Source organism: Anolis sagrei, chromosome X (genome assembly GCF_037176765.1).
Source record: "Anolis sagrei isolate rAnoSag1 chromosome X, rAnoSag1.mat, whole genome shotgun sequence".
Taxonomy (NCBI): Eukaryota; Metazoa; Chordata; class Lepidosauria; order Squamata; family Dactyloidae; genus Anolis; species Anolis sagrei.
In genome coordinates, this window is record NC_090034.1 from 79,046,190 (window position 1) to 79,065,089 (window position 18,900).

The 18,900-nt window shown below is 42.4% G+C and overlaps 1 protein-coding gene across 3 annotated transcripts in view; it reads left to right on the top strand.

Annotated features, from left to right (window-relative positions):
• PHACTR4 (phosphatase and actin regulator 4) overlaps nucleotides 1-18,900 on the top strand; it is a 123,171-nt gene that overhangs the window by 62,562 nt on the left and 41,709 nt on the right. For 2 of the 3 annotated variants that reach the window (XM_067460559.1, XM_060784281.2), the window contains 2 exons: nucleotides 13,983-14,159; nucleotides 16,855-16,935. In XM_067460559.1, coding sequence (XP_067316660.1) covers nucleotides 13,983-14,159; nucleotides 16,855-16,935 — 258 coding nt within the window. The remainder of the gene's footprint in view (nucleotides 1-13,982; nucleotides 14,160-16,854; nucleotides 16,936-18,900) is intronic. The other variant, XM_067460560.1, reaches the window with a different exon arrangement.

Sequence of the window (18,900 nt, forward strand, 5' to 3'; positions counted from 1 at the left end):
CACATTCATTGCACCGAATTAACCAAATGCCTGTCCGAACATCCAGGTTTTTAATCTTCTTCGGAACACCATCAGCGAAGGGCGTTCCATAGTCGAGGGGCCACCACAGAAAAGGCCCTGTCTCTCGTCCCCGCCAGCTGCACCTGTGAAGCAGGCAGGATAGAGAGCAGGGCCTCCCCAGAAGATCTTAGGGTCCTGGTGGGCTGATAGGCCGAGATACGTTCGGATAGGTAGGTTGGGCCAGAACCGTTTAGGGCTTTAAAGGCCAACGCCAGCACTTTGAATTGAGCACGGTAGCAAATCGGCAGCCAGTGGAGCTGGTGCAGCAGAGGAGTTGTATGCTCCCTGCGCTCCGCTCCCGTTAGTAACATGGCTGCCGACCGTTGGACTAATTGGAGCTTCCGAGCCGTCTTCAAAGGCAACCCCACGTAGAGAGCGTTGCAGTAGTCTAAACGGGATGTAACCAGAGCGTGGACTACCGTGGCCAAGTCAGACTTCCCAAGGTACGGGCGCAGTTGGCGCACGAGTTTTAACTGTGCGAATGCTCCCTGGTCACCGCCGAAACCTGGGGTTCCAGGCTCAGCGATGAGTCCAGGATCACACCCAAACTGCGAACCTGCGTCTTCAGGGGGAGTGCGACCCCGTCCAACACAGGCTGTAACCCTATACCCTGTTCGGCCTTGCGATTAACCAGGAGTACCTCTGTCTTGTCTGAAGAAGCAAGAAAATAATTTTATGGTTGGGGGTCAGCACATCATGGGGGGGGGGGACTGGTCACAGAACAACGGGTTCAAGGAGGCCTTAGGATTGGCTTTTGGTTGTACGGATTGACAGGAGCCCCCGGTGGTGCAGTGGGTTAAACCCCTGTGCCGGCAGGACTGAAGACCGACAGGTCACAGGTTTGAATTCGGGGAGAGGCGGATGAGCTCCCTCTATCAGCTCCAGCTCCTCGTGTGGGGACATAAGAGAAGCCTCCCACAAGGATGATAAAAACATCAAAATTATCTGGGCATCCCCTGGGCAACGTCCTTGCAGACGGCCAATTCTCTCACACCAGAAGAGACTTGTAGTTTCTCAAGTCACTCCTGACATGACAAAATAAAAAAGCACAACATGAGGGACTGTATTAAGGGGTTGCAGCATTAGGAAGGCTGAGAAACACTGCCCAGGAAGTAATTGAGTTAGTAAATGTAGTTGTTTATAGGTTTCAAACCTATGTTGTGAATTATTGTGAATTATGTCCATCCCTTTTAGGCACCCTGGCTTGTACTGTTTTGGGGATGTTGGATTTGCTATATAGTCCCTAGCATATTGGATTTAGTATCAACTTATTTCTTTGTAAAAGTAACTGTTTTCTTATCGTTTGTCCTCCTGGATTCCAGATGGTTTGGAACAATAATGTATAGGTACTTAAAATAACGTGGAAACTTCTGATAATTGGAAATGCTAATACATTTATTATTTCTAGTTTTTGAAGTGGGCTCTGACCTGTGAAAACTGAAATTATAAATGTTGAAAGTACCACAAAACTCTGTGTTACTTTTGCTCATGTTTACTTTTGCTGTAACAGGCAAACACTAGTACTATTGAACACCAAGAATTAACTTTTTCTAACTTTCGTGACTACATCTCTGTCCCTCACATATTATGTGCAGATGGCATTTGAGGATATGCTTAATATAGTGTATTGCAGGCATGGGCAAACTTGGGCCCTCCAGGTGTTTTGGACTTCAACTCGCACAATTCTTAACAACCTCAGGCCCTTTTCTGATGTATAGTATCAGAAATCGCCATTATTACTTTGGAGTAAGGATGACCTTCTGCACACTCAGAGCAAATTTAATGTGAAGTTTCTAAAAATACTGGAGCATACTGAATATGTGCTTGTTAATGATATTGTGGATGTGCAAGGAAATCAACATTTCTGTTCTGGATGTTTAAAATAATCTTCCGTTTTCAGACAAAATAATCATCTGGCAAGCACTCCCTTCACATGACTTTCCCCTGTGTTTCCTGTGTAAGGAAGTGCCATCCCCCTTGATCTCCTGTGCCCAGATTCTTACAGCATGGTTAGCTCCTATGGATTAAACTAGCTTTTTCTTCTTCCTACTCACTGTCCCATAAGCTGTTCATCAAGTTATGGGAGGAGGTGGAAACAAGCCTTCATTTCAGTTCATGTTTGCTATCATTTCCTTGTTACAGGAATTTCTCCAGAATACCTTCATCTGGGGTGTAAGATAGGATACCATTGTTCAGTTTCATATTTTTACCAAATCCCAGAGATGTTCTATTTTCAAAGTGAATATCTTCAGTTTCTCCAGTTTGGGGTCGCTTTGATTTCCCCCCATTTCGTTTGCAACTGCTGGACAGCCATTTTGAATGTGTTAAAAAGGAAAGTTTTGAATATATATTTTTTAAATTAGGGCTCTCAGAATTCTCCAGCTAACAACACCGCTGTCCAAGCTGATTGGGAAAATTGGGAAATTGTCATTCAAAAACCCGTAATCAGTGTAAATTTATTTTTAAAGACAGTTCTGTGATACCTGTGTCATTAGTGAAACAAGCGGTTCAGATACAAATGCAGAGTCTGAACATATCTTCGTCTATGAACCATCTCGGAGGCTAAGATCATCCAGGGAGGCCCTGCTCTCGGTCCTGCCATCTTCGCAGGTGCAACTGATGGGGGACGAGAGACAGGGCCTTCTCAGTGGTGGCCCTTCATCTATGGAACTCCCTCCTCAGGGAAATTAGATCAGCGCCCTCCCTCTTGGCTTCAGAAAAAAAGCAAAAACATGACTGTGAAACCAAGGATTTGGGCAGCAAGCAGGACAAGAAACGAACACAGATTATGTGCAACTGTTATTTGATAAATTTTAATGTTTCTATTAATACGTTTTTAATTCCTTGTTTTAATGTTTAAATGTAGTTATGTTTTATGTTTTAATTTATAGCTTTATGTTACTATTGTTTTATGTTAGGTTTTCATGTTTGGTAAGGCATTGAATTTTGCCGTGAATATGCTGGAAACCATTTTGAGTCCCCCCCGCCCTCCAGGGGTGAGAAAAGCTGTATATAAATGAAGTAAATGGTTCAAGATTGGGAAAGGCGTACGGCAGGGTTGTATACTCTCACCAAACCTATTCAACTTGTATGCAGAACACATTGTGCGATGTGCAGGGCTTGACAAATGCAAGGCTGGGGTGAAAATGGCTGGAAGAAACATTAACAACCTTAGATATGCAGATGACACCACTTTGATGGCCAAAAGCGAGGAGGAGCCGAGGAGCCTTCTAATCAAGGTGAAAGAAGAAAGCGCAAAAGCTGGGTTGCAATTGAACATAAAAAAACCCAAGATTATGGCAACAAGAATTATTGACATCTGGGAAATGGAGAAAACATAGAGGCAATGCCAGATTTTGTATTTCTAGGTGCAAAGATTACTGCAGATACAGACTGCAGCCAGGAAATCAGGCGACGCTTACTTCTTGGGAGGAGAGCAATGTCCAATCTCGATAAAATAGTAAAGGGTAGAGACATCACACTGGCAACCAAGATCCGCATAGTTAAAGCAATGATATTCCCCATAGTCACCTATGGATGTGAGAGCTGGACCTTAGGGAAGACTGAGCGAAGGAAAATAGATGCTTTTGAACTGTGGTGCTGGAGGAAAGTTCTGAGAGTGCCTTGGACCACGAGAAGATCCAACCAGTCCATACTTCAGGAAATAAAGCCCGACTGCTCATTGAAGGGAAGGATATTAGAGGCAAAGATGAAGTACTTTGGCCACATCATGAGGAATACATATGAGGAGACAGGAAAGCTTAGAGAAGACAATGATGCTGGGGAAAATGGAAGGAAAAAGGAAGAGGGGTTGACCAAGGGCAAGGTGGATGGATGGATGGCATCCTTGGAGTGACTGGCTTGACTCTGAAGGAGCTGGGGGAGGTGACGGCCGACAGGGAGCTCTGGCGTGGGCTGGTTCATGAGGTCACATAACGTCGGAAACAACTGAACGAATAAACAACAACAACAAATGAAGTAAATAAATAATAATAAATGAATATATTTTAGTATATTCATATAATAAATAAATATATTAGTAGTGATTATGTCCTGTTTATGAATAGTATGAGTATGTATTAAGAGGCATTGAATGGGTATGAATCAACATAGAATTTTGCTACATTGTCCAGAAAACTGGGGGGTGTTTGGGTACATGTAGACAAATGTGAAGTAATCATTCACATATGGGACTCAAATCTGAGAGAGTCAACTTCTGGGCACTACCGGAAGCCAATTCATGTCCATGCACAATCACTCTCTTTTACCTGATTGAATTTTTGTGAGGATAAAGTGAAGATGAAGGAAACCATATACCCACCCGTTAACTTACTATAAGGTAGGAGATAAATTTAGTAACCAGAAAAAGTAGTAGAAGGAGTGTTTTTTGTGAATCATTCATACCTGAATAAACTAGGCATCATACACAGTTGTTTGCATCACACACAATTATTCTGAATCATATGGGAGTTTCAGTTTATGAATGAGTTAGGGCCTGTTCTTTGTCAGAAGAGGTATGCCACCTTGAGGATATGTGTAAAAGGAGTGCCGTTTTCTTTCAGGACAAAGAGACAGAAAGGGAACAGTGTGTGAGAGGCAACTGCCTTGGGCAGCTTTGCAGTATCCTATGAAACTTGTGCAGAAGGCACTGCACTATTGGATGGCTGAGTCAGGCTTCCTGTACTGCATTTTAGTTCAAGTACCGTGTTTCCCTGAAAATAAGGCATTGTCTTATATGTATTTTTCCTCAAGAAGACAAACTACAAGAGAGGAGATTCCATCTGAACACGAGGAAGAACTTCCTGACTATGAGAACCGTTCAGCAGTGGAACTCTGCCCCGGAGTGTGGTGGAGGTTCCTTCTTTGGAAGCTTTTAAACAGGCTGGATGGCCATTTGTCAGGGGTGATTTGAATGCAATATTCCTGCTTCTTGGCAGGGGTTTGGACTGGATGGCCCATGAGGTCTCTTCCAACTCTTTGATTCTATGATTCTATGAAAGGAAGAGGAAGGCGTGGATCTGAAGGAGGGTGTCCCCCCCTCTCCCTCCCTCCCTCTCACTCCTTTGGGAAAAGAGAGGTAGCAAGAGGGATATACGGGCCACCTTTCCCTCCTTCTCACAAGCTACCTCTCTCTCAGCTGTTGGTTTTTCCCCCCTCGTGCAGGAGGGAGGGGCGGGGGCGTGTGTTCTTTTAACGCATGCTCAGTATAACCATTTAGGTTTGTGGGGGTTTAAGTTCTTTCCGGTTAATTTTTTTGGGATTTTTTTGCGTGAAGGACATAGATTGCTTTGGTTGGTATCTTGTCTCCAAATTCGGTGTCAATTCACCCAGTGGTTTTTGAGTTCTGTTAATCCCACAAATGAACATTACATTTTTTTATATACAGTAGATAAATAACAAAGACACTGAGACAGTGGAAGATACCTTGGCTTAGTCATTAATCAGAATTGAGGCCTCAGTTAAGAAATCAGAAGAAGGTTTGGACTCAAAGGCCGCTGTAAACTAGCTAAGATCTTGGTTTTTACGGTAAGGATTGTAAGGATTGGCCGTGCAGTTATATTTCCGATTTCTATTATGGCTGTGAAAGCTGCACAGTTCAGAAATCTGAGGGGAACAGAATTATCTCATCTGAAATGTAGTGGATGAGAGTTTTGCGGAGACTTAGGACCACCAAAAAGACCAGTAAATGCACTTAGATCAAATTAAGTCTGAACTCTCCCTAGAAGCCAAGATGACTAACCAGAGCCTGTTATACTTTGGACTTAGTATGAGAAGGCATGATTTGCTGGAAAAGAGTGATACTTGTCAAGGTTAGAAGGTAGTAGGATAAGAGAAAGATCACATTACAAGCGAGTCCTGAATTTGCAAGAGTCCAGTAGCATCGTAAATGCTAGGATGCCTTTGAGTTGTTTCTGGTCTAGGGCGATCCTAGGTCAAACCTGCCAGAGGGTTTTCGTGTCAAGATTTGCTTAGAGGTGGGTTGCCATTGTCTTTCCCTGAGGCTGAGAGAGTGTGACTTGCTCAGGGTCTCCCAGTGGATTTCCATGACTGAGCTGAGAATTAATCCTTGGCCTCTAGAGCAGTGGTTCTCAACCTTCCTAATGGCGTGACCTCTTAATACAGTCTCCCATGTTGTGGTGACCCCCAACCATAATATTGTTTTCATTGCTACTTCATAACAGTCATTTTACTACTGTTATAAATCATAATGTAAATATCTGATATGCAGGATGCATTTTCATTCACTGGACCAAACTGGGCACAAATACCCAATACACCCAAATGTGAATGCTAGTGGGGTTGGGCGAGGATTGATTTTGTAATTTGGGAGTTGTAGTTGCTAGGATTTATAGTTCACTTATAATCAAAGAGCATTCCGAACTCCACCAGCGATGGATTTGAACCAAACTTGGCTCCCATGACCAATGGAAAACATTGGAAGGGTTTGATGGGCATTGACCTTGAGTTTGGGAGTTGTAGTTCACCTATATCCAGAGAGCACTGTGGACTCATGCAATGGTGGATCTGGACCAAACTTGGCATGAATACTCAATATGCCCAAATGTGAACACTGGTGGAGTCCGGGGAAAATAGATCTTGACATGTGGGAGTTGTAGTTGCTGGGATTTATAGTTCATTACCATCAAAGAACATTCTGAACTCCACCAACCATAGAATTGGCTCAAACTTCCCACATGGAATCTCCATGACCATCAGAAAATACTGTGTTTTCTTATGGTCTTTGGCGACCCCTCTGACACCCCCTCGCGACCCCCTCAGGGGTCCCGACCCCCAGGTTGAGAAACACTGCTCTAGAGTTATAGTTGAATGCTCTAAAACAGTACACTGTGCTGGATCTCTCTTTTCATTCATAAGTTTGCCATTAAGTCAAAGTGACCTCAAAATACAGTTTTCTAGTTTACTAACCCATACTTATACCCTTCTGGCCACCCTTTTCCTGCCATATTCCACTGTGGGATTAATTTTGCAGACCTAAGAAACCATGTAGCCTCCCAAATGTTTTTGGTCATCTCACTCCAACCACATTGAGAAGACAGGAGCAGAATTCAAAAGAGTCTTAACAGATTGGAGAGATGGGCCAAAACCAACACAGTGAAATTTAACAAGAGACTCCACTTAGGCAGAAAAAAGGAAATGCAAAGAGACAGAATGGGGAATGCCTGGCTTGATAGCAGGACGTGTGCTAAAGGTCTTGGAGGAAGGTGAACATGAGCCAACAATCTCATGCGGCGGCAAAAAAAGCCAATGGGATTTTGGCCTGCATCAATAGGAGTTTTGTGCCTAGATCCAAGGAAGTCATGCTATCCGTCTTACTTACTTACTTACTTACTTAGGCGATCCCTCGTTTTCCAAGGATGATTGTCTTCCAATATTCTTGTGGGTCCATATGTGGCAGTGGAGCCCTATTCTTGCTCTGCATCTTCTTCCGCAGTGAGGGCATTGGTTTCCAGGTGGAAGGCGGTCTCGGCCAGGGTTGGCTTGACGCGCCTTCCTCTTGGCACGCGTCTCCCTTTCGCCCTCCATTCGTGCCTCCTCGAATTCTGCAGCACTGCTGGTCACAGCTGACCTCCAGCTGGAGCGCTCAAGGGCCAGGGCTTCCCAGTTCTCAGTGTCTATGCCAGAGTTTTTAAGGTTGGCTTTGAGGCCATCTTTAAATCTCTTTTCCTGTCCACCAACATTCCGTTTTCCATTCTTAAGTTCAGAGTAGAGCAACTGCTTTGGGAGACGGTGGTCAGGCATCCGGACAACGTGGCCGGCCCAGTGGAGTTGATGTTGGAGGACCATCGCTTCAATGCTGGTGGTCTTTGCTTCTTCCAGCATACTGACGTTTGTCTGCTTGTCTTCCCAAGAGATTTGCAGGATTTTCCGGAGGCAGCGCTGATGGAATCGTTCCAGGAGTTGCATGTGACGTCTGTACACAGTCCACGTCTCACAGGCATATAGCAGGGTTGGGAGGACAATAGCTTTATAGCTGGAGCTAGGTGTGAATGTTTCAACTGACCACCTTGATTAGCATTTAATGGCTTGGAAGTGCCTGGGGGGAATCTTTTGTTGAGAAATTCTGCTGCTTTGACTCATTGAAATTACCACCGTGTTTAACAATAATTAGAATAACATTTCCACTGCTTCCAGGTGACTGCAGTCATTTCATACTGGCATCATCCCATTACTTCAGAGTGATGATTACATCACTCTGCTTTTTTGGTGAATTACGTCCTTCGAACCATTAATTAGTGGGCTGAGTTCCATCTTCTGTTTCTTGAGCAGCAGTTGAAGAAAAAAGGAAAGCTGTGATTGCGAACATTGAATGAGCAGAAAAACATTCCCTGTTGTGAAAGCAGTGGGAATTCAAGAGGTTACAACATCCAAAAAGAGACCCTTTCTTGGTATTTTCCTAAAGACAAGGAGAATTTGCATTACTGTTGCGTGAGTGGCAAGAGGTGTTTACATAAATAACATTCTAAGAAATTTCACTCTTTGATGGAAAGAATGCCTTAAACCTAAAGAATACTCGTAGTAGTGCTTGCTCTTTGCAGTGTTCTTTCATTGATATTTTGCTTTCCTTCCATCATAAGTGTTCAAGGCACATAGTGTTCTCAGTCTGTTTTTTTCATGTGTAATATCACATGAACAAGTATTGTGTGTTAGGTAAAGGTAGTCCCCTGATATTAAGTCCAGTCATGTCTGACTCTGGGGTGTGGTGCTCATCTCCATTTCTAAGCCGAAGAGCCGGCGTTGTCCGTAGACACCTCCAAGGTCATGTGGCCGGCATGACTGCATGGCGCGCTGTTACCTTCCCGCCGGAGCGGCACCTATTGATCTACTCACATTTGCATGTTTTTGAACTGCTAGGTTGGCAGAAGCTAGGGCTGACAGCGGAAGCTCACGCCGCTCCCCGGAATCAAACCTGCGACCTTTCGATCAACAAGCTCAGCAGCTCAGTGCTTTAACCCACTGCGCCACTGTGTGTTATGTGCTTCAAATTATGCTACTTACAAACAGTTAAAATATTTACAACATTAGTGGCTAGCAGTTTTAAGGTCTGGCTTCTTACACATCTATGGTAGACATCCTCAAAGGCTGTGAGGTCTGTTGGAAACTAGGAAAATTGGGTTAATATATCTGTGGAATATCCAGGGTGGGAGAAAGAACTCTTTGACTATTGGAGGTAGGTGTGAATGTTGCAATTAGGATTTGATGTCCTAGCAAGTTTCAAGGTTTGGCTTCTTATTGCCTGGGGGAATCCTTCTTTGGAAGGTGATTAGCTGGCCCTGGTAGTTTCCGGCCTGGAATTCACGTTTTTGAGTGTTGTTCTTTATTTACTGTTATGATTTTAGAGTTTTTTTTAAATACTGGTAGCCAGATTTTGTTCATTTTCATGATTTTCTCCTTTCTGTTGAGTTTGTCCACATTCTTGTGGATTTTAATAGTTTGTAATCTGACATGGTGGTTGTGAGAGCGGTCCAGCATTTCTGTGTTCTCAAATAATATACTGTGTCCAGGTTGGTTCATCGGGTGCTGTGCTATGGTTGACTTCTCCAGTTGAATCAGTTGGCAGTGCCTTTCATGTTCCCTGATTCATGTTTGGGCAATGCTGCTGCATTTGGTGGTCCCTATGTAGAAACCATGAAAATGAACAAAATCTGGCTACCAGTATTTTAAAAAACCTCTTAAAATCGTAACATTAAATAAAGAACAACACTTTATTTAATGTTACGACCGTTTTCTCCATATCTTTTATCTCTGACATTTTATCAAGCCATTGCTCTATTGTTGGGGTCTGTGCGGCTTTCCAGTGTTTGGCAAAAGTTATTCGGGCAGCTGTAGTAATGTATGTAAATAAAATGTCCCTGTTCCTATTTAAATATAATTCTTTATCCGTTAGCCCTAAGAGGAAGTATTCCGGCTTGTATGAGATCATTCTTTTAAAAATCTTCTGGGTCTCTTTTTGTATGCTTCTCTAATAATTAGTTGCTTCTGGGCAAGTCCACCACATGTGTTTAAAACTTCCTTTTTGTATTTTACATTTCCAGCAGTTACTCTGGTTATTTTTGTACATTAAACTAATTTTTGGGGGGGGGACATGTACCATCTGTGGAAGATTTTCAGCCAGTTTTCTTTGAGGTCCGTCGAATAAGTATATACAGGGCCTTCTCGGTGGGGACTCCCCACTTGTGGAACTCACTCCTCAACGAGATTAGATTGGCGTCCTCCCTCCTTTCCTTTTGAAAGAACTGAAATCGTGGTTGTGAAACCATGCCTTTGGCTAGCAGGCATAACGGCACTTTGTACATTGAATTGGACCATATGATAGTTATAATAATGGAAATGGCTATATGATTGTATAACTAATATGTTGTGTATTTATAGTTTTATATTGTTGTTACATTGCGATATTGTGGCATCAAATTGTTGCCAGTGTTAGTTGCTCTGAGTCCCCCCTCTGGAGTTGAGAAGAGTGGGGTAGAAATGTTGTAAATAATAAATAAATAAATAAATAAATAAATAAATTTACTTTTAACTTTTCCATTCCCATCACCCCCCAAACATTTCCCAAGTTCTCGTTTCCAGGACTTTGCCTCTTCTTCCACTTAAGACAGTGGAAGAACAGCCACAACGCCTCCAAACGTAGCAAATTCTGGTCTATGTGTTTACAGAATCTTTCATTGGCTTCACAGAGGATATATTGGATTGTTTCTTTTTTTTTGTCGCAGTCATATTTTCCCACCAATCAGTTTTCTCCCCCGTTGTTCTGTTTTCCTTTTTGAAAATGGAGAGTGCCAAAGCATTAGGTGGAGTAGAATAACTTTGTTTATACCCCGCCTCATCTCACCGAAGGGACACGGAGCAACTAGAAGGGTGATATTGTTTGGCTTTCCTGAGATTGTTACTCTTGGCCCAGAAAGCTTTCTTTTCTTGGTTAATAGGAAGGAAATGCTAACAATTGTGGCTTTTCTGATAGGTTCTATAATGTCATCTGTTTCTCTCTGCAAGTCTTAGTGTAGATCTATACAACAGGAAAATAGGTTTTGTTTAAGATAGATGGCAGTGAAGATTTTTTTAAACACATTCTGACTTTTGTAACTGGCACAGGTGGTTTGTTACATTTATGTTTTTCCATATTTGCTGTTGTTTCACATTGCTTAATTATATCAACATTTGAGAATTACCTTGTCTGCTTTATAGCTTGCGTTACTGTCAGATTACGTTTGTACAGGTAAAAAATTGTTGGAGTGATTACTGATTGGATTTATGTTCTGACTTTTTTGTAGAGTATGACTCAAATCAGCCAACAAAGATAAAAACTGATCCAAAATGGATTAGAAACAGAAATTAAAAATGTATCAGGAAAAAAAAAGATCATCCACCCAGCTAAAATGTACAGTGAACCCACTGAATTGACAAAGAGCAGCCTGAATAAAAATATATTTGCCTACTGATAGGAATGAGGCAGTCTAAGCTCCTTTCAAAGGAATTTCACAACTTAGGAGCAGCCATAGAGAAGACACTTTTCTTGGGTCTTCACCAAGTGTGATTCTAACCAGGAATGGAAATCACATCCCTATAGAATCCTAGAGTTGGAAGAGACCTCCTGGGCCATCCAGTCCAACCCCATTCTGTCAAGAAGCAGGAAAAGCACAATCAAAGCATCCCTGACAGATGGCCATCCAGCCTCTGCTTAGAAGCCTCCAAAAAAGAAGCCTTCATCATATTCCAGGGCAGAGAGAGAGAGTTCCACAGCTGAACAGCTCTCTCTAACAATCGGGAAGTTTTCCTCAAGTTTAGGTGGAATCCCCTTTCCTATAGTTTGAAGCCATTGTTCCTTTGTGACCTAATCTCTAGAGCAGTAGAAAACAAGCTTGCAAGAAGTGCACCAGGAACATCCTTGCTATATTTTCAGCCCCTGGAGTAGTAGGCCCTGATGGCACAATGGGTTAAAAACTTGTGTCTACAGGACTGCTGACCGAAAGGTCAGTGGTTCGAATCTGAGGAGTCAGATGAGTTCCCATTTGTCTGCTCCAGCTTCCCATGCAGGGACATGAAAGAAGCCTCCCACAGGATGGTAAAACATCTGGGCATCTCCTGGGTAACAACCTTGCAGACAGCCAGTGGTCTCACACTAGAAGTGACATGTAGTTTCTCAAGTTATTATTTATTATTATTATTATTTCCGGTATTTCTATCCCGTTCCTTCTCAACCCCCCGAAGGGGAACTCAGGACAGCTTACATATGGCAGCAGTTCGATGCCACTATATATATAACAGAGCAATATAATAACAATTAAAACAATAAGTAAAACATTCATTAAAACAGTAAAAAAAACCAAACAGTATTAATAGCCATATCATCATTCCAGTCAATTCCATATCCAATTTCATGTTCAAAGTGCTATCTATGTCTGTTGTCCAAAAGCCTGGTCCCTAAATGATCAGAGGGACGGAGCCGATCTTACCTCAGTGGGAAGGGAATTCCACAGGCGAGGGACCACAGCCGAGAAGGCCCCGTCTCGTCTCCGCCAGACGTATTTGTGATGCTGGCAGGAGCAAGAGTAGGGCATCCCCGGATGATCTTAAAATGTGAGGTGGGACGTAGAGGGAGGTGCGTTCGGACAAGTAGCTGGGCCAGAACTGTAGGGATATTAGAATATCCTTCCCTTCAATGAGCAGTTGGGCTTTATTTCCTGAAGTATGGACTGGTTGGATCTTCTTGTGGTCCAAGGCACTCTCAGAACATTCCTCCAGCACCACAGTTCAAAAGCATCGATCTTCCTTCGCTCAGCCTTCCCTAAGGTCCAGCTCTCACATCTGTAGGTTACTATGGGGAATACCATTGGTTTTACTGTGCGGATCTTCGTTGCCAGTGTGATGTCTCTACTTTTCACTATTTTATTGAGATTGGTCATTGCTCTCCTCCCAAGAAGTAAACGTCTTCTGATTTCCTGGTTTGAAGTCTGCATGTGCAGTAATATTTGCACCTAGAAATACGAAGTCTGTCACTGCCTCCATCTTTTCTCCCTCCATTTGCCAGTTATCAATCAGTCTGGTTGCCATAATCTTGGGGTTTTTTATGTTTAAGTGCAACCCAGCTTTTGTACTTTCTTCTTTCACCTTGATTAGAAGGATCCTCAGCTCCTCCTTGCTTTTGGCCATCAGAGTGGTATCATCTGCATATCTAAGGTTGTTAATGTTTCTTCCAGCAGTTTTTACCCCAGCCTTGCATTCGTCAAGCCTCACACATTGCATGATGTGTTCTGCATACAAGTTGAATAGGTTGGGTGAGAGTATACAGCCCTGCCGTACACCTTTCCCAATCTTGAACCAGTCTGTTGTTCCATGGTCAGTTCTTACTGTTGCTACTTGGTCCTTATACAGATTTCTCAGGAAAGAGACAAGGTAATTTGGTATGCCCATCTCATCAAGAACTTGCCATAATTTATTATGATCCACACAGTCAAAGGCTTTAGAATAGACAATAAAACAGAAATAGATGTTTTTCTGAAGCTCCCTGCCTTTCTCCATTATCCAGCGGATATTGGCAGTTTGGTCTCTCGTTCCTCTGCCTTTTCTAAACCCAGTTTGTACATCTGGCAACTCTCGCTCCATGTATTGCTGGAGTCTTCCTTGCAGGATCTTGAGCATTACCTTACTATCATAAGAAATAAGAGCCACTGTACGAAAGTTTAAACAGTCTTTAGCATTTCCCTTTTTTGGTATGGGGATATAAGTTGATATTTTAGAGTTATATAGGGCTTTATAGGCCGTCATCAGCTCAGCATTGTGAAGTTATCCCTTGTAAAACTGTCCGGCAACTCATGAAGCTGTTGTATGAAGAATGAGGGAGGAATCAGTAAATGCAATTCTGTATTTAAATGTTTCTGTTTTTACTTCTTTCTTTGTAGCTGAAGAGGTGGATCAACCATCACAGGATACTGGAATTGTGACCGATGTTCTGGAATCTGGTGACACAACCCCTCCATCAAAGAGAAGGAGCAAGTTTGCAGGTTTTGGCAAAATCTTTAAGCCTTGGAAGTGGAGGAAAAAGAAAACCAGTGGCAAGTTCAAGGAGACATCAGAAGGTAACAAACCAGGATTCACTGATACTTTCTTCTCCATCCCAAGCAGATTTGTGTGTGTGTGTGTGTGTTGGAAACACAGGGAAACTCTGCCCTTTTCAACTCACAGGGCAAAAGATAACAGAGGCAGCATATCTCAGATCTGAGCAACTATTACTAATATACAATCTACATCTGGACATTTGATTCCAGTGATTCTTCCTCTGCTGCCTCTGTGAAGTTCTGTATGCCACAAACCATTCTGGAAGTGGTAGTCCAAAAAGTAACTTTCTCAAGCTCTGATAACACAAGTCTATTGAAATTATGTAAACTGTAATATCCAACATTTGCAGCCAACATGGGCATTGTATTCCACCACATCTGTGTTGGAATTCAACCCCGCACTGCCCAAGTCTCGAGTCCGCAATGAGGAGAAGTTAGTTAGCATTGGAATAGTCTGACAGTTTACCTTCCTCCATGTATCCTGTATGACAGTTGGGAATATATCTTTTTCTTCTCTCTTTCTGCTCTCATTCTGATTGGTTGTTTAAAATGTATACTTTTCTACTGCAAGCTTTTTGAATCTGACTTCTGCTTTCTTACACTTGAGTATGGAGAGTATGTGCTGTGTGCTTTGAGATCTCTCTCTGCTTGTGTGTCAGGAAAGATGTAGTGATAGGTTATTTTCCCCTCTCTTTGAACGTTACGAGAGATGGGTGTTAGAATAGCTCAGACCCAGTTCTATTAGGATAGGGGTCCCCAAACTTTTTAAACAGAGGGCCAGGTCACAGTCCCTCAAACTGTTGGAGGGCCGGATTATAATTTGAAAAGACATGAATGAATTCCTATGCACACTGCACATATCTTATTTGTAGTGCAAAAACACTTAAAAACAATACAATAATTAAAATGAAGAAGAATTTTAACAAATATAAACTTATTAGTATTTCAATGAGAAGTGTGGGCCTGCTTTTGGCTGATGAGATAGGATTGTTGTTGTTGTTGTGTGCTTTCAAGTCATTTCAGACTTAGGTTGACCCTGAGCAAGGGCTGGATAAATGACCTTGGAGGGCCACATCTGGCCCCAGGGCCTTAGTTTGAGGACCCCTATATTAGGAAATGTATTTAGTTCTTTATTATTGTAAATAAACATTTTGTGATTTTTTAAAAGATTGAGCTCTGCCTCTTGCCTGCCTAAGCTCTGAATTCTTTACAGCCACATCACATGGCACTTCACGCTTTGCTCACTAATGAGCTGATGCTCAACTTGTATCTTGCTTGTTTCTGGATGCTCTGCTTTAGTTTAGGTTAGTTTTCCCCCTAACAATCTGAAGTCCCCAAAGCTTAGCCTACTCCTTAGACCAGTGTTTCTCAACCTTCCTAATGCTGCAGCCTCTTAATACAGTTCCTCATGTTTCCCAACCATAAAATTATTTTTGTTGCCACTTCATAATCGTAATTTTGCTACTGTTATGAATCGTAATGTAAATATCTGATATTCAGGATGTATTTTCCTTGGACCAAATTTGGCAAAATACCCGATACACCCAAATTTGTATACTGGTGGGATCTGGGAGGGGGATTGATTTTGTTATTTGGGAGTTGTAGTTGCTAGGATGTATAGTTCACCTAAAATCAGATAGCATGCTGAACTCCACCAACAATGGGATTGAACCAAATTTGGCACACAGAACTCCCATGACCAACAGAAAATACTGGAAGGATTTGGTGGGCATTGACCTTGATTTTGCAGTTGTAGTTCACCAACATTCAGAGAGCACTATGCACCCAAATAAGGATGGATTTAGACCAAACTTTGCATAAATACTCACTATGCTCAAATGTAAACACTGGTGGAATTTGGAAAAAATAGACTTTGACATTTGGGAGTTGTAGTTGGTGGGATTTATAGTTCACCTACAATGAAAGAGCATTCTGAACCTCACCAATAGAATTGAGCCAAATTCCCACACAGAACCCCTATGGCCAACAGAAAATCCTGTGTTTTCTGATGGTCTTTGGCGATCCCTCTGACACCCCCTCATTATCCCCCAGGGGTCCCAACCCCCAGGTTGAGAAATGCTGCCTTAGACTGATATAGTCAGCCTTTGTCATTAAAAAACAGACTCAAGAAAGCTCATTTTAACATTAAATAAAATAGGTTCCAGCCACTAAGACGTAATTGAATTGCCATTATAAAATGACCCTTTTGATCAGGGGTCCTCAAACTTTTTAAACAGAGGGCTAGGTCACAGTCCCTCAAACTGTTGGAGGGCCAGATTATAATTTGAAAAAAAACATGAATGAATCCCTATGCACACTTCACATACTGTATTTGTAGTGCAAAACCCGCTAAAAACAATACAATAATTAAAATGAAAAACAATTTTAACAAATATAAATTTATTAGTATTTCAATGGGAAGTGTGGACCTACTTTTGGCTGATGAGATAGGATTGTTGTTGTTGTTGTGTACTTTCAAGTTGTTACAGACTTAGGTTGACCATGAGCGAGGGCCGGGTAAATGACCTGGGAGGGCCGCATCCGGCCCCCGGGCCTTAGTTTGAGGACCCCTGCTTTTGATACTCATTTAACAGATGATGGGGAAGCACCTGTAGTACAGTTAATAAAAAACCAGTAATGTTGTCCCACCCCAACCCCAATCTCATCCTGGCCTGTATTCTGAAGTGCTGTTTCTTTCCTTTCAATTTAATGCCAGTTTTAGAGCGAAAGATTTCAATGCGAAAGCCCAGAGAGGAGCTCATTAAAAGAGGCGTTCTGTTGGAAGATCTTGAACAGGGTGAGTTTTTACCCCTTGTTTAGAGGACCTCCGTATATTTTGCTTTGCCGTGAAGACACTTCTGGATGCCTTCCTCACCTGTCCCACTGCTATTTTCCTCCTTCTGTACCCAATGTGATGGGCCCTCCCTTCAGGTGTTTTGGACTTCACCTTCCACAATTCCTAATAGCCCACCTGGAGAGAGGGCCTAAGTAGCCCGAAAAACCTACAACCCTGTGTTCAAGCAGTTGGAATCCAGAGTGAGGACCTCCCATATGCCATTGAGGCCCAGCCATGATGCAGGAACTGTAGCAAGGGAAAGTTCTTCAAGTTTCACAACAACCTTCCTTGTGTTGGGTTGGGAAAGGGAAGAGAGAAATAACCAGAGCTTGAAAAAATTACTTTCTGGGATTACAGCTATCTTGGCCTGTGGCCACGCTCTTTGGGAATTCTGGGAGATGTACAAAAAAAGGAAGTTGTTATTCTTAAGTAAATAACAACTTCCTAACTTAATGATATTGAACCTCTCCTATTTAGCTCTGAGAATAGTTGTGACGCTACCAAGCACTCTTGCTTTGTTTGCTTTAGGACCTTTTGCTTTGTTTGCTTTAGTTTTCTTTCTGGAGGATGAAAAGCATTGCTGGCGCTACTCATGAATTGCTGTTCCACTATTAATTCCAAGTGGAATTGTAATTGATTTTTGAGATATGAATGTCTTCTCATTATATTGGTCTTTTAAATTGTTGTTTAATACATATTTGTACCACTTTAAGCTGGGCTCAAAAATTACTCTTATGTCACAAAATTTGAAGGTAAAAAATCCTGTTCCTGGTTTGAAAGTGTTCTTTCTTGTTTAATTGTATGGTCCTTACTTTGAAAGTCATTTATACTCCAGAAACTTCATTTTTGTGGCTGCTATAAACTAGGTTGAATTGCTTGAGACTGATGAGATATTCATTGAAAAACTAGAGCAAAATGTGCTGCTGCAAAATGTGCTGCTGCAGATACAGAATGGGGGACAATGCCTGGCTCGCAAGCAGTATGTGTGAAAAAGATCTTGGAGTCCTCGTGGACAACAACTTAAACATGAGCCAACAATGTGATGTGGCGGCAAAAAAAGCCAATGGGATTTTGGCCTACATCAATACGAGCATAGCGTCTAGATCTAGGGAATGTATTATTTATTTATTTAAACGTTTTGTATGCCGGCCTTCTCACCTCTCTTGAGGGACTCAGACCGGTTTCCAACCATAATATCACATACAGTCAATAAAACATCATAATACATATTACAGTAAAACATTAAAACAGCAATTACAATCAATAACTATAATGGTCAGTCATCGCACTAAAATCATTGCTCCTCATCCTCCATCCATATCTCAGGGTGTTGGCTCACTCGTCAAATACCTGTCTCCATAACCAAGTCTTCACTTGTTTCCTAAATGTCAGGATAGAAGGGGCGGTTCTGATCTCCAGTGGGAGAGAGTTCCAGAGTCGGGCCACCACCGAGAATGCCCTGTCCCCCGTCCCCACCAGACGTGCTTGCGAGGCCGGTGGGACCGAGAGCAGGGCCTCTCCAGACGATTTTAATAATCTTGATGGTTCATAGGGGAGAATACGTTTGGAGAGGTAAACAGGGCCGGAGTCGTTTAGTAATGCTCCCCCTCTATTCCGCTTTGGCTAGACCATACCTGGAATATTGTGTCCAATTCTGGGCACCACAATTCAAGAGAGATATTGACAAGCTGGAATGTGTCCAGAGGAGGGCGACTAAAATGATCAAGGGTCTGGAGAACAAGCCCTATGAGGAGCGGCTTAAGGAGAAGAGAAGGCTGAGAGGAGATATGATAGCCATGTATAAATATGTGAGAGGAAGCCACAGGGAGGAGGGAGCAAGCTTGTTTTCTGCTTCCCTGGAGACTAGGATGCAGAACAATGGTTTCAGACTACAAGAGAGGAGATTCCATCTGAACATGAGGAAGA